We start from the raw sequence: 25105 nt of genomic DNA, 5'->3' as shown, positions 1-25105 counted from the left end.
CTATGAAAGTTGAAATTCAACTTTAGCCTATTCTTTCTCCATCCTCCTCTTTCTTATCTCTTCTATTTTCTTAGCAACAAACCTCTTCATCTCCAACTTTGCTTCACGTAAATTCTCTTCATAACCATGAAGCTCTTCAAGTAACAATATAGCTTCTTTAAAGCTATATGCAACTTCCTTATCCATCCATTTTCTACAATGTTGAATGCAATCTTTAAAGCTATTTATTACAAAATCAAGCATAAGATAGGAAACATTCTCTTTAATCTCCATCTCAACTTCCTCTCTAGCATCTCCATGCTTATCCAAACTTATGGTTAAGAACAACAATAGGAATCACAATAAAAAATAAAGTTAGTAGTAAAGCACTCTCTCACTTGTTTGCACTCTTTTACCACTCTTTGTAATTCCTTCGATTGAACTTTAGAATTTAGGCCAACCTAACAACTCAAAAGAATGCTTACAAAAAAATATTAAAATACTAACAAAGAAACATAAACTCAAACACACTAGAAATAAGGCGCAAGATAAAAATGGATTATAGCACAAAGAAAAGACTATGTACTACTTGATTATATAAATTTAAAGTGTAATCACAATCAAATAACACGCTAACAGTGTGAACGAAACAAATATGGTAAGATCTAAAAAAAATCAGCAAACAAGAATTGAGAAATAAATAATTTGGGCCAAAATATAAGAATTTGAATTACTAGACAGTAAATCAAACATAGAATCTAAAATATTTCTACCCAACAAAGCAAGAAAGCAAAAATACTTAAAACTAAAATCAGAATTCTCATGTATAATTAATTTTTAGAACCAAATTAATTATTTTGTGCCAAAGAAATTTATTGTAAACTCTAAACATGCACAAGAGTTAATCCAACTACCCTTAAAATAATAGAATCTGAAAATTTAGGTTAAAGAAGTTTTATTTCAGCAAGAACAATAAAAGCAAATCCAACAAGATTTGTTAAGGATTCTCTTTCTTCTTCTTCATTTATTTCTCTTTTCCATTTTCTTTCTTCTTCTTTTAATTTTATGTATTTTTTTTACTAAATTGATCAAGAATGAAACTTCAAAAATTTAAAAAAAAATAAAAAAGAAAACTCAAATTTAAAACCCTAAACTAAGATAAATAAGAATTTATCTTAACTTTTAACTCTATTACCAACTGACACAGAACCCTATGAATCAAGTCCAAGAACTCTATAACAAAATGAAAAAACTCCAAAGATCAACAATAAACTCCCCTTTATGGCATCTAACGCAAAGAACAGCAAAAACACGATTAATTGAGGATTAGAGAAACAAGAAAAACACTACAATTGAATTGATAAGTTTAATTATTGATGCAATTGAAAGAATACAATCTTACACTCTCATAATAACAAAGACACAAAGTTCTCCCATACAAAGGACGGCTGGAGTTTACATAGAGAAAACTAAACCTAATCTTAAAAGACTAAGAATAAATTAAACCCTAAAGTGCCAAAAAAGTTGACCGAATTAAATGCCCATAGTAAAGGGGTGGCACACAAAGGCCTAAAAATTAGGTTCAAATAACTAAATTAGCAATATCAAAGCAAATAAGATAGTATAAGCTTAACCCAAACAAATAGGCTTGCAAGATACATCATTAAGCCTCAAATAATATGTATAACACATCTCCCAAAGCTGACCCATGAGTGGTGTACATGTCTTGCACATACTCCTTAAGTTGCACATGCATTGCACATGTTTCTTCAAATTTGTCAGTTGGTTTGATAGACTTGTACTCCTTCTAATTAGGCCAATGGACTTGAATCTTCACAAAAGCATTCATTGATCTTCACCTTAGGCTTACTCTTGTGTCGCTTTGTCCCATAGGCTTGATTATACTCCTTAAGCCCATAGTTGTAAGTTTTACACCAAATCTGCCCCATATGAATTGAAGCACGTCCCAAGTGGATTTGGTTCATATAAATATGAGTTTGAACTCCTTTCAGATCCATTTGAATAATATAAGGTTGCTCCACACCATTATTGCAAATCTGCCCTATTGGATCCATATTAATGACAGTTAGAAAATTATTCCAGTTTTTAACGGTTTCGCTCTAGTTTTACAGCGGTTACGATTATGGATTTTACGTTTACGGCTCCGGTTTCAATTAAATTCAAATTATAAATGGTTAATTTGATTTCAATTTGAAAAAATTTAAATAAAATATAAGGAAATAAATATGAGTCTTAAATATTATTGAATACATATCTTATTAAATAAATAAATTGTACAAAATATCCATTTCAAAAAAAAATTGTACAAAATATATCCATTTATATGATATAAAAAATAAAATAATATTACATTTAAATATTGTAACAACTCGGCAATTGGACCGCTATCGGCGCTGAGATTCAGATCGACTTAAGGTCGCCAGAGCTCGTAACAAGCCTACTAAACATCCTGTTAAAGTTGATATAATCCTATACATGATCACACAAACATAAAAAAAATAATAATAAAACCAAAACTCCATCTGCGGATGCATCATAATTGAAAACATAAAATTCATATTACACCCCTCATCAAATGCTCTAATATGGTTAATATTACATGCCTCAAGCTTGGTTCAAACATAACTTATACTTAAAAACTTTTACCTAAAAGGATCATAAAGCATGGATTATAAAGAAAACTCGAGCAAAATATAATTATAATACACAAATTAATACATGTCCACAACTATACTATTACAATGAACTATACCAACAACTCTACTGATCTTCCGAGCTAACTATACTCCTACAAACCTAGGGTTAGGGGAAAGGAATAAGCTATAAGAACCTAATGAGCAGAAACATAATTAAGAGCAGTTTAAGAACACATATGATCATATGAATGTATCACAACACAAATAATTCACATCAAGATGGACTTGTCACCAGTAACACTCTACATATTTCAATAGTGTCCGGCCCACAACGGGTACTCCTCATAACTTCCTTTTCAACATAACATAACATATCCATAGCGCTATGGGCGTAGAATGGACAACCCTGGACTTTCTCTTACATAATGCTAAGGGCGTAGAATGGGCAAGCCCTGATCTTTTCTTATCTGTCATAACATATCATAACATAGTCGAGGGCTAGTGGATCATCCAACATTCATCCACTTAATGCAGCATATTCGTGAATTCTAATGCAAAACATCCTAATTATATGTATACATGGCATTCGCGATGCATGAGCATGCTTAAACAATTTATTTGTCTTTGAAATAATAATTCAGTCTAGTTTTACTCACCTCTGGCTGACGCACGCCTAACTCTGAAGCAGTTATCTCACTACAAGTCTCTACGGTCTCCTAAGTCTAATCCTACATAGATGGACTTAAATGAAGGACCAAACATAATTTTTATAACTCTAAAAATACCCCAAAAAACCCTATAAATATAGAAGAACACACATAGAAAATAAGCTAAAAAAGGCCGGACATGGGACTTTCGGTGGTAGGTTCAATGGACTAAATTTTCCTCATAGATCCAAAGGTTAAACCTTCGAAAGTAGGTTAAGTGGCCAAAAGTTTGCCTTCATAGGCAGGTTCGATGGCCGAATCTGAATTCTCCAGCAAGGCAGAACTCACCAAAATGCTTCCAACCTACATGCAACAACCCATAAACAACCATACACACACAACACATATAAGGGACACTTAAAGCTAGCCTAATCTTCAACATGTATCATGTACCGACCCGGAAATCCGGACCGCTACCGGCGCTAGGATCCAGATCGGCTTAAGGCCGCCGAGACCCGTAGCAAGCCTGCTATACTCTCTGGGTACCTGTAACATCCCATACATGATCAAACATAACCTGTAACCATAAAAAACTCAATCATGTCCCATGGTTCACCCTGTGCATGCACTAACTCTGTACACAGACCCCCTTGCCAGAGCACTCATTAAAGCCCTAGCGGAGTCCACACAGTATAATTAAACCTGGTCATCCACACTCATCAACTAAACATATCCATAAAACAGACCATGTATACATAAGAGGGATTTACATCACATCTGGGTCAAGCACAAAACTATACATAGCTCGTTATAATTTTTACATCTCTTTACAATTTGACATGTCCACACTAATCTATTACACATCTCTTTACTCTTTCCGATCTCTGCTGATCCTCCCCTAACCTCTGAGCCTGCAAAACTGGGGTTAAGGGGAAGGGGTGAGCTATAAAGCCCAATGAGTAGAAACAAGGAAGATCCGATGCCGGACTCTAGCCAGGTATTACATATCAACAACACAAGAACAAAACGTCCATTAACCAAAAACTGGAAACTCAAACTCTAAAACATCTAAAAAGTCATGCATGCAACATTAGGCTATACAAAATAACTATTGCCTCTTTTAAGAACTCTAAAAAGAAGAAGAGAGGCAGGGATTTAACTTACCTTAGGTCAGAAACACCAACACAGCAACTGAAGAAGAAATTTGGATCATTAAACAATTACAAAATAAAAGAAAGAAAATAGATGTTTGGATCATTCTACAATTAATGGCATTATAAGTATAGATATATACATTATAAAGATTCATATGTAAGAAGCAAATTTATTCAACTCAAGTTCAATAAGTTTCAATTAGTTTAATTAGGTGAAGCTTAAATCACAGTTCATATTTACATACATAATATAGGTTCAGGAGATGGTGAAAATTTAATTGATATCGAATTAAAACAAGAACATGATGGTAAAATATTAATCCAATATAAACTAACACTTTTGTTTCTTTCTAGTAAAAATAAAAATAAACAAAATATTAATTACATCAACTCATTACACATGTATAAAAAAATTCATAAAATTTTTAATATTTAAAAAAATAAAACAAAGCCATTAAAATTTATTTTGTATCACTTAATCGATATATAATTATGAAAATTTATATTACAAAGGAAAAAAGTTAATTTAATTTTGTGGTAATTATATTTATTTACTATATATTAATAACAATGTACGGATAAAAACTAAAAGCAGAAAAATATACTGTCAAATTCTTCTACCCCTAATTAGCAGGCAAGAATGCAATGTGGGCAATAAGAAAAAAATAAATAGAGTTCCGTTGCCGGGAATCGAACCCGGGTCTCCTGGGTGAAAGCCAGATATCCTAACCGCTGGACGACAACGGAATTGCTTTCTTCTGTTTTCTCGTGTTTTTTATATTCAAATTTATTAAAATAATAGAAAAACCAATATCTAGAAAATCCAATGTTATTAATAAAGTTTTTAAAAATCAGAAAATAATTTATTCTTTTCATTAAAATGGCTTATTTTCTTTTATATAAAAAAATATTTTTCATTATTTTAAGTGCACTAAATATTAGAGAATATAAAAATATTTTTTATAAAATATTTCAAATTAATAAAAATCAATAAAATTTAATTTCTTTACATTATAAACATCATCCATCAGTATATCCATATAAAAATTCTTTACGTTGTATAGCAAAAATATTGCCAATTGGGTATAGTATGGACATTTGGTTTATATAATATTTACAGCTTGTTAATGGTTTCCGTTCAATTTTGTTGTAAAGGGAGAAAAATCTTTTAGGTGCATTGGCTTTTGTTTAATTTTCTGTTTTTTTACTTTTTATTTAATAAAATAATAAAAAATTTTATTATATTATTAATTAATTTTTTAATTTTAAAAAATATATTAAAATATTCTTACTATTTGATTAAATATCGATTTCAGTTTAGAATCAATAATTCAATTTAATTTATAAATTAAATTGAAATCTGCTCAATTTATAATGGTTCGAAAATAATTTTAATTTTTTTATAATTTTATTTCGATTTTATAGCGGTTGCAGTTATAAATTTTATGAGTTTGATTTTAATTTTAATTAAATTTAAATTATAAACTATCAATTCAATTTTAATTTTAAAAAAATTAAATAAAATTAAATAAAAAGTAAAAAATTAAATAAAAGTCTTAAATATTATTAAATATATATTTTATTAAATAAATAAATAATATAAAATATATCCATTTATATAATATAAAAAATAAAATAATATATTTAAATATAAATAATATTTTTATTAATAAAAATTAAATTTTAATTATTTGATAATTTAAATGGTTTATACATCAATTTAAGTGATACAATTTTATAAATAAAAAAATTTGAAACTTAATCACCAGTATAAATAATACTGGTGTGTGGTTATTTTTCTTCCATAACTTTTTGTAAATAATCTATCTTCAAATAAAAAATTCTATCTTCCGACATATAAGACGATCCTTAAATATCAAAATAAATTCATTAATTTTTTTTTTATTTTCTTATTTTCTGTTACGTCAGTCATTAGAAAGGAGAATTTAGATCTCTGCAATAATAAATATATTATTTAATAATTTAATATTATTAAAAATTAAATTTTATTTTAATAATTTTATTTCAAAATTTTGAAGATTAATTGTAAATTAATTTAAATAAAAGTCATCTTGTACTTTAAAACTTAAATAACATCATCCACTTTTAAATTTAAATATACAAATAATTTATTATTTAATTTCAAATTAATTTAAATAACAAAATCATCATATAATTCAATTATAAAATCATTGTACACTTTAAAATTTAAGTATACTTTTAATAATTAAATAGATATAGACTACATATTATAAATTTATAATTGTAATTTTTAAATATTAAAAAAATTATTTAAATTCAATAAATTATTAATATATTAAGTAATTAAATTCTAATAAATTTAAAACTAATAACATTATTAATTTATCCTACTTTGTAATATTAGACATTTTTTATCTAAATAAATATTATCCATTTTTGGATCAATTACTGGGTTAAAAAGTTATTATTTTTAATTATTTTTATATAATATATTTTTGAAATCATATATTATAATATATGAATTTTGATAAATAATAAAATTTAATATGCTATTATTATAATAAATTATTATTAGATTTGTAAAAATAAAACACTATATATTGTTAATAGAAGGAATAAAATAATAATAAATTAATTTAAATTTATTAAATAATATTTAAATTTACTTATAAAAATATTTGATTTATTTGTAAAATATTTTTTAAAAAAATAATAAAAAAAAAGAATGGATAAGCAGGCAAAAATGTTTTTAAACAACAACAAAGCTGTAGGATTGTAAATAAACTGAAATTTTATAATTTTAAATTGATGCAAAAATCTCACTAGTATAGAAATACAAAAGTTTAAAGTTTCTATTTATGAATATATTCCAACCATATTCAATCTAAATTTTAAGAGAAAAATACAGCTAAGCAAAAAAAAAAAAAAAAAAAAATCAAAATAGTAAATTGATGTTTTCATCGTTATTTTATAATAAAGTTAAAATAAATTTTACTATTGAAAAATGTTATAAAAAATAGAAAGAAAGCAAATAAGAGAATAAGAAGTAAAGGATGGCTTTTATTTCTTGGGCCATGTAGTGTCAAAAAATGAAATCGAGGTAGACTCTAAGAAAGTAGAAGCGATAGTTAATTGGTCCAAACCCACTACGATAACAGAAATCAAAAACTTTTTGGATTTGACAGGTTACTATAGGAAATTTATTCAGGATTTCTCTAAAATAGCTGCTACTATGACCAGGTTGACCCAGAAGAACCAGAAGTTTGTCTGATAAGATCAATGTGAGGAAAGTTTTCAAGAGTTAAAGAGAAGGTTGACATCAGTACCGGTATTAGCTTTTCCTGCAAGTAATGAAGATTTCACAGTATTCTGTGATACATTCCGAGTAGGACTAGGTAGTGTGTTGATGACTATGTACAGTATATGTTCAGGTTGAGTTGGATGTTTGAAAGAAAGGTTTTGAATTTTTATGTATTTTCTTGATCATGTATGGGATTAAACAGGTTTCCAGGATGTATGTTTGGCTTGCTACGGGTCCCGGCGGCCTTAAGTCGACCCGGATCCTAGCGCCGGTAGCGGTCCGATTTTCGGGTCGTTACAGAATGGTATCAGAGCCCTAGGTTCATAGGATCGGACCTAGAGTGTCGGGCTCATAGAGGTTATAGAAGGTCAAGCACAATAGGAAAGTCATGTCCACTAGGATAGGATGTTGAGTCCTGTCTTGTATGATGATGTGAAATGCCATGATTATATACATGTGCATTGATGCTATGATATGTTTATGTGATGAGGGTTCATGTGTGCCCACATGAACCATATGATGCTAATGCTTGCTTGATGTGTACTGTTTTTTTTCAGAAAACAGGATGAGAGGAACTCGTCGATCTGCACGATTGACTGGAGTGCCACCTGAGGATGAGGGCACGAGCGCCCGTCCTCCTACATTGCCTAGGGCAATGTCTTGTAGAGCCAACAGAGAGAGAGTGTCAAGGGACCTTAGAAGGTCTTTTGATGCTAGCAGAAGGGGGACAGATAGAGGAGGAAGTTCTTCAGATGTGAGGGAGGTTATGGAAAAGGATCAGAGGAGGGATGGGAACCTGGATGTGAGCATGCAGGAAGAAGGGACAGGGGAGTCTCAGGGAGGCGTTCAGGCCTCGGGGTATGGTTTTCCACCCCACTATCCACCCTTCCCACAGGGTTCAGGGTATCCGATGGGAGGTACATCGGATTACTCCAGCTTTAACCCCTACCCTACCTACATGCCCTATCCACCTTTCTATCCACCTTACACACAGTACCCAGCTTACCCACCCTCACCTTTCTATCCAAACCCGGCAAACCCCACCTCGGGGAATGCTGCACCTCCACCTCCACCACCTACAGAACCAGCAGCCCCAGTTACTCAACCTCCTAGACCTAGCTCAGTTGATGGGAGCAAGGTATAGATGACAGATTACCTCAAGCTAGATGCTCCCAAATACAAGTCAGGGGATGACCCCTTTGAGTATCTGAGAGTAGTGAAGACTATAACTGATGAGCTAGGGGCAAGTGACAGCAGGGCCATTCAGATGGCAGGGTTCACTTTAAAGTGCAAGAAGGCACGGGAATGGTTCAAGTGTTATGTGGACCTGAGACTAGACGGTATGACATGGGAAGAATTTGCGAATGAGTTCGCTGGATGGGCTTTTCCAGACAGTTCTAGAGAACTGAAGATGATTGAGTTTGAGCAACTGAGGCAGTCAGAGCACATGGGTGTAGAGGAGTTCACGGATAAATTCTTGGAGCTATTGCCTTTTTCAGGGCAAGCTCTAGATTCAGATACGAAGAAAGCCAAGAAATATGTTATGAAGCTGCATTCCAGGTACTCCTCGTTGGTTTAGTCAGCTGAGAGAGAAAGTTTCCACACGGTAGTGGATATGGCTCGAAGGATGGAAGCGAGTGCTATAGTTGAGGGGTCAGTGAAGCAGTCAGTGACCCAGTCTTCAGGGGTTAAGACCCCAGGCAGAGGAGGACCAGGGTTCTCTTCTCAGAGCTCAGGGAAGAAGAGGTGGGATAACACCACCAGGAAGCCGAAGAAGAATAAGTTTTGGAACAAGTTGAAATCCGGTCTGGGATTTGGCGGTGGCTCGAGCTCAGGCTCAGATGGTACAGAATGCCAGAGATGTGGAAGACCACACAGGGGAGTGTGTCGAGCTGGGACTAACACATGTTTCAGATGTGGACAGGAGGGACACATGGCTCGGGATTGTCCTAGAGCGCCTTTCATGGGCCAACCCCAGCAGACAGCTTCTGGTAGTGTGGCACAGCCAGCAGTTCCAGCCACGACTCAGGGCAGTGGCAGAGGTAGAGGGAGAGGGGCAGCCTCTTCTTCTGGTTCCCGAGGTGAAGGTCCATCAACTCCAGCCAGGATCTTCACCATGACTCAGCAGGAGGCTAACACATCCAACACCGTGGTGTCAGGTAATCTCGTCATTGGGTGTTCTGATGTGTATGCATTAATGGACCCAGGTGCATCTCATTCATTTATTGCTCCGAGAGCCGTTGAGAGGTTGGGTCTGATAGTCTCTGGGTTAGAGTGTCCCCTATGGGTCAGTGGACCCAAGTGTGACCCGTCAGTGGCAGTGTCAGTCTGCCAGTACAGTCCAGTTTTTATTGAGGGAAGATGCCTCTCCGCCGACCTTGTGGTTCTAGATTTGACAGACTTTGACGTCATTCTAGGGATGGATTGGCTATCTACCCATGGTGCTACCTTGGACTGCAGGGACAAGGTAGTCAGGTTCAGAGATCAGAACGGGTCAGAGGCACACCTAGAGGTCTGATATCAGCTCTTCAGGCTCGTAGGTTGCTTAGGAAGGGATGTCAGGGGTACTTAGCTCATGTGAGAGAGCTAGACAGTCAGGTCAGGGAGCCGGCCTCGGTGCCAGTTGTCAGAGAGTTTCAGGATGTTTTTCCGGATGAGCTTCCAGGATTACCACCTGCTAGGGAGATAGAGTTCGAGATAGAGTTGGTGCCTGGAACTAGACCAATCTCTATCCCTCCCTACAGGATGGCCCCAGCAGAGTTAAAGGAATTGAAAGAACAGTTGCAAGAGCTGGTAGAAAAGGGTTTCATCCGACAGAGTACCTCACCTTGGGGTGCTCCGGTCTTGTTTGTGAGAAAGAAGGATGGATCCCTTAGACTTTGTATCGACTACAGGCAGTTGAACAAAGTCACTACCAAAAATAGGTACCCTTTGCCAAGGATCGACGATCTATTCGACCAGCTAGCTGGAGCAGGTTGTTTCTCCAAAATAGATCTGAGATCGGGGTACCATCAGCTAAGAATAAGAGAAGAAGATGTACCGAAGACAGCTTTCAAGACCAGATATGGGCATTTTGAGTTCCTTGTAATGCCGTTCGGGTTGACCAACGCCCCTGCAGCATTCATGGATCTCATGAACAGAGTGTTTAGCCAGTACCTGGATCACTTTGTTATTGTCTTCATAGATGATATCTTGGTGTATTCCAGGAATGCAGAGGAGCATGCCCATCATCTGCGGTTGGTCTTGCAGACTTTAAGGGAACATGGCTTGTATGCCAAGTTCTCTAAGTGTGAATTCTGGCTGAGGAGCATTTCGTTCTTGGGGCATGTAGTGTCAGAGAATGGTATAGAGGTAGACCCCAAGAAGACAGAAACTGTGGCTAACTGGCCTAGACCCACTTCAGTGACAGAGATTAGAAGTTTCTTGGGTTTGGCAGGTTACTACAGGAGGTTCGTTCAGGACTTCTCAAAGATAGCAGCTCCTCTGACCAGACTAACCAGGAAGAATCAGAAATTTCTGTGGACCGACCAGTGCGAAGAGAGTTTTGAAGAGCTTAAGAAGAGGTTGACTTCAGCACCAGTTTTAGCTCTGCCATCTGGTGATGAGGACTTTACAGTCTTTTGTGATGCGTCCCGTGTGGGACTGGGTTGTGTACTGATGCAGAATGAGAGGGTGATTGTTTATGCTTCTAGGCAGTTGAAGAAGCATGAGTTGAACTACCCCACACATGACCTAGAGATGGCAGCAGTAATCTTTGCACTCAAGATGTGGAGGCACTACCTCTATGGGGTAAAATGTGAGATCTTCACAGATCATAAGAGCCTGCAGTACATCCTGAGTCAAAGAGATTTGAATTTGAGACAGAGGAGATGGGTGGAGCTGCTGAGTGACTATGATTGCAAGATTCAGTACCATCCGGGTAAGGCGAATGTTGTGGCAGACGCCTTGAGCCGGAAATCACTCGGCAGTTTATCCCACATATCGGCAGAGAGGAGGCCAGTAGTGAAGGAGTTTTACAAGCTTATTGAGGAAGGTCTACAGATGGAGTTGTCTGGTACAGGTGCCTTGGTGGCCCAGATGAGAGTGACACCCGTGTTTCTGGAGCAGGTGGCTCAGAAACAGCATGAGGACCCGGAGTTAGTGAAGATTGCCAGGACTGTTCAGTCAGGCAATAATAGTGAGTTCAGATTCGACAGCAAGGGGATCCTCCGCTATGGGAGCAGACTATGTGTACTAGATGACATAGGGCTAAAAGGAGACATTATGAGAGAGGCTCATAATGCAAGATACAGCATTCACCCCGGAGCCACCAAGATGTATCAAGATCTAAAGAAGGTTTATTGGTGGCCAGCGATGAAGAAAGAAGTGGCACAGTTTGTGTCAGCCTGCGAAGTGTGTCAGAGGGTGAAGCTGGAACATCAGAAGCCGGCTGGAATGCTTAACCCGCTACCTATTCCAGAGTGGAAATGGGAGAATATAGCTATGGACTTCGTAGTGGGGTTACCGGCGGCGTCCAACAGAGTGGACTCCATATGGGTGATTGTGGACAGACTCACCAAATCTGCTCACTTCATTCCTGTCAGGAGTGGCTACTCTGTAGACAAGTTGGCGCAGGTATATGTGGATGAGATCGTCAGGCTGCATGGGGTTCCTGTTTCGATAGTGTCAGATAGAGGGCCCTAGTTCACCTCCAGATTTTGGCGGAGTCTGCAGAATGCCATGGGTACTAGGTTGGATTTCAGTACTGCCTTCCACCCCCAGACTGACGGACAGTCAGAAAGGACCATCCAGACTATCGAGGATATGCTCAGAATGTGTGTGCTGGACTTTGGCGGTTCTTGGAGGCAGCATCTACCTTTGGTGGAGTTTGCCTACAATAACAGCCATCATGCTAGCATCGGGATGGCTCCATATGAAGCTTTGTACGGAAGGAAGTACAGATCACCTGTTTGCTGGGAGGAAGTTGGAGAAAAGGCCTTGGCAGGGCCTGAGCTAGTAGAGATCACCAGCAGGGTGGTACCCATAATCAGAGAGAGAATCAAGACTGCTGCCAGCAGACAGAAGAACTATGCAGACGTCCGCAGGAGATAGTTAGAGTTTCAGGAGGGGGATCTGGTATTGCTCAAGGTGTCTCCAATGAAGGGAGTGGTTCGCTTCGGGAAGAAAGGTAAACTAGCCCCACGATACATAGGACCCTTTGAAATCTTGCAAAAGATTGGGAATGTGTCGTACAAGCTGGATTTACCTGCTTCAATGGAAAGAATCCATCCGGTTTTCCATGTTTCAATGTTGAGGAAGTTTGTGTCAGATCCGAGCAAGGTTCTTAGTGAGCCTGATGTGGAGATCCAAGAGGATCTCACTTATGTTGAACAGCCAGTACGGATCATAGACACCCAGATCAGAAAGTTAAGAAACAAGGAAATCCCGATGGTGAAAGTCCTGTGGAACCACCACAACTTGGAAGAATGCACTTGGGAGACACGGGAGTCCATGCTCCAGCAATATCCCCATCTCTTTTAGAGGTTTGTATTCTCTTTGTGTCTATGTGCTATGTATGTATGTTATGTTTTATGCCATGCTATGTGTGCTAGTTGAGGAACATTCGGGGACGAATGTTCTTAAGGGGGGGAGAATGTAATACCCGGCTAGACTCCAGTATCGGAATTCCTACCGTCCGGTGGAATCCCGGATATCGAAAACCTCTAGAAGGGTAAAAGTATGTTTTTATGATATGTTTTCATGTTTTTAATAATTTTAAGTATGTTTTTAAATGAGTTTTTGCATGAAAAGTCTTTGGAGGAAAACCCAGGTTCGGCCGCCGAAAGTTAAGTTCGGCCGCCGAACATGCATGCGTTTTGGAGGCACGTTAGGCCCCCGAAAGCATGAGTGAGGGAAGTTCAGGTTCGGCCGTCGAAAGTCAAGTTCAGCCGCCGAACATGACATGCATGCGGAGGCACATTCGGCCCCCGAACGTGGCCTGGCCAGCCACCTATAAAAGGGTCCCTTAGGTCCGCACGGGCGAGCTTTTTCTCCCCCGTCGTCGGCCAAGGTGAGTCTCCGCCACCCCTCCCTCGATCTTGAGTGTTTTCCTTAGATCTTCCATGGTTTTCACGGGTTTTAACTTCTGTTTTGAAGATCTGTGAGTAAAGAGCAAGTTTTGGGTACTTGGAGGTTCAAAGAGCTCAATCTCTCCATCTCCAAGCTAGGGTCGCCTTTCCTATCGTTTCTTCAAGAGGTAAGCTCGGATCCACCCTTGTTATGTGTTTTAAACAAGCTTTAAGTTGTTTTATGGGTAGAGATGCATGTTTAGGCTTGTTGATGAGTTTATGGGTTTTGATGTTTTGATGAACAATGTATGTTGATTTTTGTGTGTTTGAAGTGTTGTAGTAAGGGTATATGATAGTTTGAGACCCCTAGGTGTGATGTATGGTGTGTATGCATGTTTTAGAATAAGTTTATGCATGATTGGTGAGTTTGGAGGCAAAAATACATAAGGGAGCCAAGTTTCTGCCCTTTGGCAGAAACCAGGTTCGGCAGCTGAAGGCACTTTCGGCCGCCGAACATGGCTGGGGAGGCAGGCCTTTCGGCTGCCGAAGTTGCCCCCGAAAAGAGACTTTCGTCTCTGTCTGGGACTTTCGTCTCTGTCTGGGACTTTCGGCCGCCGAAGGTGCCGCCGAACATGCATGAGTTTCGCCTCTGTCTGGGAGTTTCGGCCGCCGAAGGTGCCGCCGAACCTGCCTGACTTTCGGCTCTGGAGGGACTTTCGGCCGCCGAACCTGCCGCCGAAAGTGCCCTGTTCAGCCATTTCTTGCATGTTTTTATGTGATGTTTTCATGATGTTATAGGGGGTTTTTGGGGAGTATATTAGAGTTATGTTTATGTATGTTTGGTCCCTCATTGGAGTCCACCTGTGAAGGTTCGGACCCGAGGAACCGAGGACCCCAGCAGTGAGCCAGCTGCTACAGAGTTTGTCAGAGCTAGCCAGAGGTGAGTGGAACAAACCTTAAGTTTTAAAATAAATGAAATATGAAATTTGAGCATGATCCATGCATCATGAATGCCATGAGATATAGTAGGTTGTTTGCATTAGTATTCACGAATATGTTGCATTGCATTTATGATGTTGATGTGGATTGGTCATTGGATGATCCTTAGTCCTCATATGATATGATGATGCTACGGCATGAGATATGGTATGGAAGTCCAGGTTGTACCCATTCTACGTCCCTGGCACGATGTAAGAGGAAGTCCAGGTTGTACCCATTCTACGTCCCTGGCACAGTTGGACTGTATGATATGTTATGTTAAGGGAAAGACCGGTTGTACCCATTCTACGTCCCTGGCACAGTTGGACTGTATGATATGTTATGTTAAGGGAAAGACCGGTTGTACCCATTCTACGTCCCGGCACAGTTGGACTATGTAGAGGACTATTGGTGACAATACCATCCGAGATGTGATTTGTTGTGATGTGTTGCATTACATAATGGCATGAAATTTTAATATATGTTTTCTCTATTCTGCTCACTGGGCTTTGTAGCTCACCCCTCTCCCCTAACCCCAGATGTGCAGGTACAGGGTAGACCAGGAGGTTAGCCAGAGATATGAAGAGTGTATGTAATAGTTAGTTTGTGGACATGACAGTTGTATTATGTGTAATGATATTGAGGATTAGATATTGTGCTTGACATTATGTATTGAGGTATCCCTTTTATTACATGATCAAAATGTTTTATAATGTTATGAAAGCCAACTCATCTCATGATGTATTTGCCCATTGAGGCATTGTCGAGGTCCCACAGAGGGATCATAATTATGATTATGACTATGTACAGTATATGTTCAGGTTGAGTTGGATGTTTGAAAGAAAGGTTTTGAATTTTTATGTATTTTCTTGATCATGTATGGGATTAAACAGGTTTCCAGGATGTATGTTTGGCTTGCTACGGGTCCCGGCGGCCTTAAGTCGACCCGGATCCTAGCGCCGGTAGCGGTCCGATTTTCGGGTCGTTACTGTAATCGCTTATGCTTCTAGACAATTGAAGAAGTACGAGTTAAATTATCCTACACATGATATAGAGATGGCAGTTGTGATCTTTGCATTCAAAATATGGAGGCACTAACTGTATGGGGTGAAGTGTGAAATCTTTACAGATCATAAGATTTTGCAATACATCTTGAGTCAGAGAGAGTTGAACCTGAGGTAGAGAAGATGGGTAGAATTGCTTAGTGATTACGATTGCAAAATCCAATATTATTCGGGTAAAGCAAATGTAGTGGCAGATGCTCTTAGCCAGAAGTCACTTGGCAGTTTATCCCATATCTCAGTGGAAAGGAGACCAGTAGTAAAAGAGTTTTACAGGCTTATTAATGAAGGCTTACAGCTGGAGTTGTCTAGTACAAGTGCCTTGGTAGCACAGATGAAAGTGACACTTGTGTTTCTAGAACAAGTGGCGCAGAAACAACATGAGGATCTAGAGTTGGTGAAAATAGTAGGAGCAGTTCAGCAAGGTAAGAATGGTGATTTCAGGCTCGATAACGAAGGGATTCTCCGTTATGGAAATAGATTATATGTACCAAATGACATAGACTTGAAGGGAGACGTTACGAGGGAGGCTCATAATGCCAGGTACAGTGTTCATCCTGGAGCCACTTAGATGTATCAGGATTTAAAGAAAGTATATTGGTGGCCTTATATGAAGAGAGAAGTCGCTCAGTTTGTAGATGCATGCGAGGTATGTCAAAGGGTAAAACTAGAACATCAGAAGCTAGCTGGAATGCTTAACTTACTATCGATTCCAGAATTGAAATGAAAAAATGTGGCAATAGATTTTGTAGTAGGGTTACCAGTGATGTCCAACAAACATGACTCTATATGGGTAATAATGGATAGATTGACTAAATCTACTCACTTTATTCCTGTCAGAAGTGGTTACTTTATGGAAAAATTGGTACAGATCTATGTGGAAGAAATCATCAAACTGCATGAGGCTTCAGTTTCTATAATATCAGATAGGGGACCCCAGTTTACCTTAGGGTTGTGCAATCGGTCGATTCGGTTCTGAACCGAACCAAATCGATAAAACTGAAAATCGAATTGTTAAAATTTTAAAAACTGAAAAAATTGATTATGAAGATATAACCGAACCGAATCGAATCGATAAAAATTGATTCGATTCGATTCAAACCGAAATCTGTAATTTTTTTTAATTTTTTATTTCTAATTTCAACAATTCACCATAGAAAAGATTAGATGCATAAATAGGCTATGGCTTCAGAGCAGATTCTGAAATTCCACTTCTTATCAGTTTGATTTCTTTGCTTTATTTTTTCATTTCACCATTTGAGGTGTCTACCAAATACCAATATAAGAAATTAGAATAAGCAACTGCACTTATAGTAATATGCCTTTGATGACCCAGGAAAAATGTTATTATGACTAAAGAAATTGAATGCACCTCCATATTGCTATTAATCATTTCTATAAGACCATCTAATCATGCAAGTTCTTCACTTTTCTTATTATGTTCACTCTAAAGAAGTTCATGATTATTCCCTGACAAGATAAAAGCTTATTTTACAGTCGTAGGATGATCCATGGCCAGTTAACCTTAGACTTTAAAATAAGCAATAACAAAAAAATAAAAATAAAAATAAAAATCACATGCATCATAAAAGAGTTCAATCACCAACCACTGAAGTTGCTAAACCCCTATAGAAAAAGCTTAAAATTTATACATTGAACCTAATTTTACAACACCACACAAGAATATAAAAAAAAAAAAAACAGAAACTTCACATTTAAAATAAGGAGGACAGACCTACCTCAAATTAATAAGCCAACAGAAGAGATCACTGAAAGAGGATAGACAGTCGACGGTCGGCGGTAAAACTCAGCAAATCAATAGGAGGGAAGGAAAGAGATCGATAGGGAGCGATTCGTGACTTCGTTCAGCAGATCGACGAGAAAGAGGAAACTGAAAGAGGACAGACAGTCGACGGTCGGCAGCGACACTCATCAAATCGACGGAAAAGAGGTTGATGGTCGACGAGAAAGAGATTAACGATCGATGTGAAAGAGAAAGAGATTAATGGGATTTGATGATTGATTTGTTAGGGATTCGACTATGAGAGTGTGGAGAGGCCAAGGGGAGGAATCGAGAGAATATGGGTTCCGGGGGGGGGGGAATCGGGAGATTGGAGAATGTGGAGAATGCCTAGGGCCGAAAGGGATGGAGGGGCTTGGGATGCTGGGTTGGGTACGAGAGGCCAGGGGGAGGGCTCGGGCTTAGGCTTGGGCTTGGGCCTAGCCACTAAATTGGTTTTTTCAATTTGATCGGTAATTTAACATGTTTAAACCGAACCGAACTGAAAATTGAATAATTTTAAATATATTAACCGAACCAAATTGACCGTTCTAACTAACCAAACCGATAAATCGAAATCAATTGGTTCGGTTCAGTTTTTCAGTTTAGACCGAAATATGCTCTTCCCTAGTTTACCTCCAGGTTTTGGCAGAGTCTGCAGAATACTATGGGCACGAGACTAGACTTTAGTACTGCTTTCCACTCACAGACTAATGGACAGTCAGAAAGGACCATCCAAACCATAGAAGACATTTTAAGGATTGCTAGACTTTGGTGGTTCTTGGAAGCAACATCTACCATTGGTGGAGTTTGCCTATAACAATAGTTACCATGCTAGCATTGGGATGGCTCCTTATGAAGCTTTATATGGGAGGAAGTGCAGGTCTCCTAAGTTCTTGGAGGTAACATCTACCATTGGTGGAGTTTGCCTACAACAATAGTTACCATGCTAGCATTAGGATGGCTCCTTATGAAGCTTTATATAGGAGGAAGTGCAGGTCACCTGTTTGTTAGGAAGAAGTAGGAGAAGGGGCTTTAGCAGGGCCAGAATTGGTAAAGATCACCAACAGGGTGGTGCTCATCACTAAAGAAAGAATCAAAACAGCTGTGAGTACAAAGAAGAGCTATGCAGATATTCGTAGAAAGCAAGTTATTTTTCAGGAGGGAGATATGGTATTGTATAATGTGTCTCCTATGAAAGGGCTGATTCGATTTGGAAAGAAAGGTAAACTAGCTCCAAGATACATTGGACCATTTGAAATCTTGCAAAAGATTGGGAATGTATCTTACAAGTTAGATTTACCTGCTTTCATGAAAAGAATCCATCCGATTTTTCATATTTCTAAGTTAGGAAAATTCGTGTCGGGTCTGGGTAAGGTTTTTAGTGAGTTTGATATAGAGATCCTAGGAGATCTCACATATATTGAGTAGCCAGTACAGATCGTAGACATGTAGATCAAAAAGCTGAGGAATAAGAAAATCGTGATGTTGAATGTTTTATGGAATCACCATAATTTAGAACAGTGTACTTGAGAGACTAGAGAGTCGATGCTTAGGCAGTATCCTCATCTCTTTTGATGTAAGTTGTTAAAATGGTTTTATATGTCTTCTTGATGTGTATGTTTTGCTTGCTTCTTTGGTTGAACATTCGAGGACGAATGTTCTTAAGGGGGGAAGAATGTAATACCCGGCTAAACTCTGACGTCGAAATTTCTACTTTCCAAAGAAATCTTTATTGGAATCTGGAATCTCAAAGCTGGAATCTTTAAAAGGGTAAAATAGAATTTCTATAAAATAAATTTGAAGCATTTTTACATGTGTTTAAATAAAATAGTTTTTAAGTTACCGAGATTCGGCCACCGAATCTTCAAGTTCGGCCACCGAATCTTCAAGTTCGGCCACCAAAGGTGGCTTCTCTAACCACCTATAAAAAGGGCTTTGCCTGAAAAGGAGAAAGCTTTTTCTCCATTTCAAGCAAAGATAAGTCTCCTACTCTTCTTCTTCTTCTTCTCAGATTCTTCCTTTTCAAAATTTTCTCATAAGTTTTTACTTTTTTTTTTTTGAAGATTTGAGTTGAATTTCAAAGTTTTAGCTCCTCGAATCTTCAGAGCTCACCTCTGCTTCTCCTTCAAATTTCTTCTTCGGTTGCTGTGATGGTGTTTTCGACTTAAGGTAAGTTAAATCCTTGCCACTCTTCTTCTGTTTGGAGTTCTTAAAAGAGGCAATAGTTATTTTCTATGGCCTGATATTGCATGCATGACCTTTTAGATGTTTTAGAGTTTGAGTTTCCAGTTTTTGGTTAATGGACATTTTCTTCTGGTGTTGTTGATGCATGTTGAAGATTAGGCTAGCTTTAAGTGTCCCTTATATGTGTTATGTGTGTATGGTTGTTTGTGGGTTGTTGCATGTAGATTGGAAGCATTTTGGTGACTGTTGGCTGAGGCAGAATTGGGTTATGCCTTGCTGGAGAACTCAGGTTCGACTGCCGAAGCAAGGTTTGGCTGCTGAACTTGCCTGTGAAGGTAACCATTTAGCCGCCGAACCTGCCTCTGAAGATTTAGCCTTCGCATCTATGAGGGGATTTAGGCCATCGAATCTACCGCCGAAAGTCCCCGGTCTAGCATTTTTCAGCTTGTTTTCTACGTATGTTCTTGTATATTTATAGGGGTTTCTTGGGATAGTTTTGAGAGTTATAAAATTTATGTTTGGTCCCTTATTTAAGTCCATCTATGTAAGATCAGACTTGAGAGACCGTAGAGACTTTTAGTGAGATAACTGCTTCAGCGTTAGGTGTGCATCAGCCAGAGGTGAGTAAAACTAAACTGAATTATTATTTTAAAGACAAATAAATGTTTTAAGCATGCTCATACATCACGAATGCCATGTATATATATGATTAGAGTGCTTTGCATTAGAATTCACGAATATGATTCATTGCATAATTTGTTGTTGTTGTGGATGGATGTTGAATGACCCACTAGCCCTTGAGTATATTATTATATGTTATGACAGATACGGAAAGATCAGGGCTTGCCCATTCTATGCCCCTAGCACTATGTAAGCGAAAGACCAGGGTTGCCATTCTATGCCCCTGGCACTATGTAAAAGAAAGATCAGGGTTATCCATTCTACACCCCTGATACTATGAATATATTATGTTATGTTTAAGAGGAGGTTTTAAGGAGCACCAGTCATGGGTTGGGCACTATTAGAATATGTAGTGGGTTATTGGTGACAAGTCCATCTAGATGTGAATTGTTTATGTTGTGACACATTCATATGATTATATATTTTCTTAAACTGTTCTTAATTATGTTTCTGATCATTAGGCGCTTATAGTTTATCCTTTTTCCTTAATCCCAGGTTTGCAGGACCAGAGTTAGCTCGGGAGGTTAGCATAGTTGTTGGGATAGTTCGTTGTAGTAGTATAGCTGTGAACATGTATTAATTTGTGGATTAGAATCGTGCTTTGCCCGGGTTTTCTTTATAGTCCCTGCTTTATGATCATTTTATGTAAAAGTTTTTAAGCATGAATTATGTTTGAACCAAACTTGAGACATGTAATGTTAACCATACTGGAGCATTTGATGAGGGCTCTAGTATGGGTTATATATTTTCAGCTATGATGTATGCACAGGTCGAGTTTTGGTTCATGAGATGGAAATATTTTTTTTTTATATTTGTGTGATCATGTATGGGATTATATCAACTCTAACAGGATATTTAGTAGGCTTACTACGGGCTCCGGCGACCTTAAGCCGATCTAGACCTTAAGTCGATCTAAATCTTAGCGCCGGTAGCGGTCCGATTTCCCGGTCGTTACAATATTTAAATGTAATATTATTTTATTTTTTTATATTATATAAACAGATATATTTTGTACAATTTATTTATTTAATAAAATATGTATCCAATAATAAGACTTATTTGTTTGGATAAACTGCAATTTAGTCCCTCTGGTTTAGTGAAATGCAACCTTTCGTCCCTCTGTTTTAAAAAACCTTCAATTTAGTCACTGTGATTTTTAAAAACCATGTCATTAGTCCCTCCCGTTAGATTTTCAGTTAAATCACCGTTAGTTTTAGTTAAAAAGACTAAAATATCCATTCTCTCTCCTTTCTCTTCTTCTTCTTCTTCTTCTTCTTCTTCTTCTTCTTCTCCTTCCCGATCTCCTTCTTCTTCTTCTTCTTCTTCTTCGATCTCCTTCTTCTTCTTCTTCTTCTTCTTCTTCTCTTTTCCGATCTCCTTCTTCTTCTCTTTTTCGATCTCCTTCTTCTTCTTCTTCTTCTTCTTCTTCTTCTCTTTTCCGATCTCCTTCTTCTTCTTTGTAACGACCCAAAAATCGGACCGCTACCGTCGCTAGGATCCAGATCGGCTTAAGGCCGCCGGGACCCGTAGCAAGCCTGACATGCAACCTGTAAACCTGTTTAATCCCATACATGATCAACAAACATACATAAAAATTTAAAACTTTTCTTTCATACATTCTATCATACACCAAACTCAACCTGTGCATGCACTGAACATAGTCATAATCATAAACTTGACCCCTCTGTGGGATCTCCTCAATGCCCCCAATGGGTGGCATAACAAGTGTTGAGTTGGCTAAACATAGACATCAATAAACATTAAGATCATGTATCAAAAAGGGATTACAATATGCTATGGTCAAGCACACTTCTAACCTCAATATCATTACATTACATATCTATACATCATTATACAATCTGTCATGTCCACATTCTAATTATTACATACACATGACTTTATTACTCTTCTTGACTTCTCTGCCTAACCCGTACCTGCAAACCTGGGAAATTTGGGAGAGGGGTGAGCTACTAGAGCCTAGTGAGCAGAATCGTAAAGCATTTAAAACACATGCTATCATGAAATGCATCACATCACAACTAATCATATCAAGGATGAACTTGTCACCATTTAGCCCTCTGCATATTCCAATCATGCCAGGGGCGTAGTGCAGGCCACACCTGGTCTTTCCCTTATACATAACATAACATAACATACATAATCCATGGTGCCGGGGGCGTAGTGCAGGCCACGTCCGGTCTTTCTCTTACATAGTGCCAGGGGCGTAGTGCAGGCCACATCTGGACTTCCATATCATATCATCATGTCATGACATATGAGGGCTAATGGATCATTCAACATTCATCTACACCAGCAACATATTATGCAATGCAACATATTCGTGATTTCTAATGCAAACAACCTAAAATATCACATGGCATCCGTGATGCATGAACATGCTCAAAACTGATTTATTTATTTAAAAGCATAAGAGTCATTCCACTCACCTCTGGCTAGCTCTGACACTGACTGAAGCAGCTGACTCACTGCTGAGGTCCTCGGTTCCTCGGGTCCGAACCTACACAGGTGGACTCAAATGAGGGACCAACATACTATAACATAACTCTAAAAACATCCCCCAAAAACCCTCTAAAACTCCTCAAAACATTCATGCAAAACATGCAAAGGAAGGCTGGACAGGGCACTTTCGGCGGCAGGTTCGACGGCCGAAAGTCCCTCCAGAGCCGAAAGTCAGGCAGGTTCGGCGGCACCTTCGGCGGCCGAAACTCCCAGACAGAGGCGAAACTCATGCATGTTCGGCGGCACTTTCGGCGGCCGAAACTCCCAGACAGAGACGAAAGTCTCCTTTCGGGGGCAAGCTTCGGCAGCCGAAGGCTGCCTCCACAAGAGGGTTCGGCGGCCGAAAGTCCTTTCGGCTGCCGAACCTGGTTTCTCCCAAAGGGCAGAAACTTGGTTCAAACATGCACAAATGCCTCCAAACTCAAACCATCATGCATTTAGCTCAACCAAAACATGCATACAAGCTCCTAGGGGTCTCAAACTACCTTAAACCCCAACTACAACACATCAAACACACATTATAAGCCACATTGTTCATAAACTCATCAAAAATCCATAAACTCATAAAACTTACTTAAAACATAATGTAAGCTAGAGATCGACTCTTACCTCTTGAAGATCGAGAGTAGAGGCGACCAAACTTGGAGTTGGGAGAGATTTGGGTTCTTGAACCTCAAAGCTCCAAAACTTTGCTCAAAAGCTCAAATCTTCAAAACAAAGTTAAAACAAATGAAAATCTTGAAAGATCTAGAGGAAAAACATCAAAGATCGGTGAGGGACGGCGGAGAGCTCACCTTGGCCGAAAATGGGGAAAAGCTCGCCCGTTTTCGGCTAAGGGACCCTTTTATAGTGGCTGGCCAGGCCACGTTCGGGGGCCGAATGTGCCTCCGCATGCATGCCATGTTCGGCGGCCGAACTTGAGGTTCGGCGGCCGAACCTGGACTTCCCTCACTTATGCCTTCGGGGGCCTAAGGCACACCCGAAATGCCTGCATGTTCGACGGCCGAACCTGGGTTTTCCTCCAACGTTGTTTTCATGTAAAAACTCATTTCCTTTTCGCTTAAAACCATGAAAAACATTAAAACATTTTATGAAAACATGTTTCTACCCTACTAGAGGCTTCCGACATCCGAGATTCCACCGGACGGTAGGAATTCCGATACCGGAGTGTAGCCGGGTATTACATTCTTCTTCTTCTTCTTCTTCTTCTTCCCGATCTCCTCCTTCTCCTCCTCCTCCTTCTTCTTCTTATGTGTTTGATTTCATGCAAGCAGCTGTGCAAATAAGCTAATGAAAGCAACAACCTCAAGAGCAGCATTAGCATCCCGGATGGCAGCATTGGGTTTCTTCATATCAAGCCATATAACACCATCTACTCACACATTCATTCTAATACCTTCAGATATGGCCCCCATGACTTTGAACTTTGCCTCCTGTGAGGCCTCGCGGTTCTCCTCTGTGACTTCCACTGACGGGTCACCCATCTGCAAACAGCCAATGCCATACGAAAATGCAAATAATTATAAAATTCCATGAACCAAGCAAAATTAAACGCATAAACAATGTAAATTCCCAAACAAGACCTTCTGAGGGGGATCATTATCAGGCTCGACAGTTTCGCCCTCAATCTCTATATCCGATTCGATTATCTCATCCTCCTCTTCTTCCTCTTCAGGCTCTGCTTGTGGACCTTCCTTATCCTCAATTTCCTCGTCGCTCTCCTCCACGACATAGCTCTTCTGCAGTACCCCAAAGTACACCGGATATTGACACGTGGAGAATTAAAAACACAAGCAGAAAATAATCGATTGGAAGAAGAGGAGTCATCAGTGGACGAAGTAGAGGATTTCGCAATGGGGTTCGCTTGGTGGTGGACCTGAATGCTGAAGTGGCCATTTGGGAGGAAGCAGGTGAGGTCAGAAGTGAAGAAGCTGTTATGGGTATTTTAGTCTTTTAATTAAAATTAACTGTGATTTAACTGAAAATCTAACGGGAGGGACCAATGGTATAGTTTTTAAAAATCACAGTGACTAAATTGAAGGTTTTTTAAAACAGAGGGACGAAAGGTTGTATTTCACTAAACCAGAGGGACTAAATTACAGTTTATCCTATTTATTTCCTTACATTTTAT

General features: G+C 38.5%; 1 protein-coding gene and 1 non-coding gene across 2 annotated transcripts; both read right to left on the bottom strand.

Annotated features, from left to right (window-relative positions):
* Positions 1 to 27: 27 nt before the first annotated feature.
* LOC110617851 (hsc70-interacting protein) lies at positions 28 to 24870 on the bottom strand. Its single transcript, XM_043957759.1, has 4 exons — positions 24766 to 24870; positions 24558 to 24713; positions 24355 to 24458; positions 28 to 310 (listed from the first exon to the last, which is right to left on the bottom strand). The coding sequence occupies exons 1-4, from the start codon at positions 24868 to 24870 to the stop codon at positions 28 to 30; spliced, it is 648 nt and encodes a 215-aa protein (XP_043813694.1).
* On the bottom strand, positions 5113 to 5184 carry TRNAE-UUC. The gene has a single exon. It is a non-coding gene; the product is annotated as a tRNA-Glu (tRNA).
* Positions 24871 to 25105: the final 235 nt, after the last annotated feature.

The sequence above is a fragment of the Manihot esculenta genome, chromosome 6, assembly GCF_001659605.2.
Source record: "Manihot esculenta cultivar AM560-2 chromosome 6, M.esculenta_v8, whole genome shotgun sequence".
In the NCBI taxonomy this organism is placed as follows: domain Eukaryota; kingdom Viridiplantae; phylum Streptophyta; class Magnoliopsida; order Malpighiales; family Euphorbiaceae; genus Manihot; species Manihot esculenta.
This window is presented reverse-complemented; position numbering and strand designations above follow the sequence as displayed.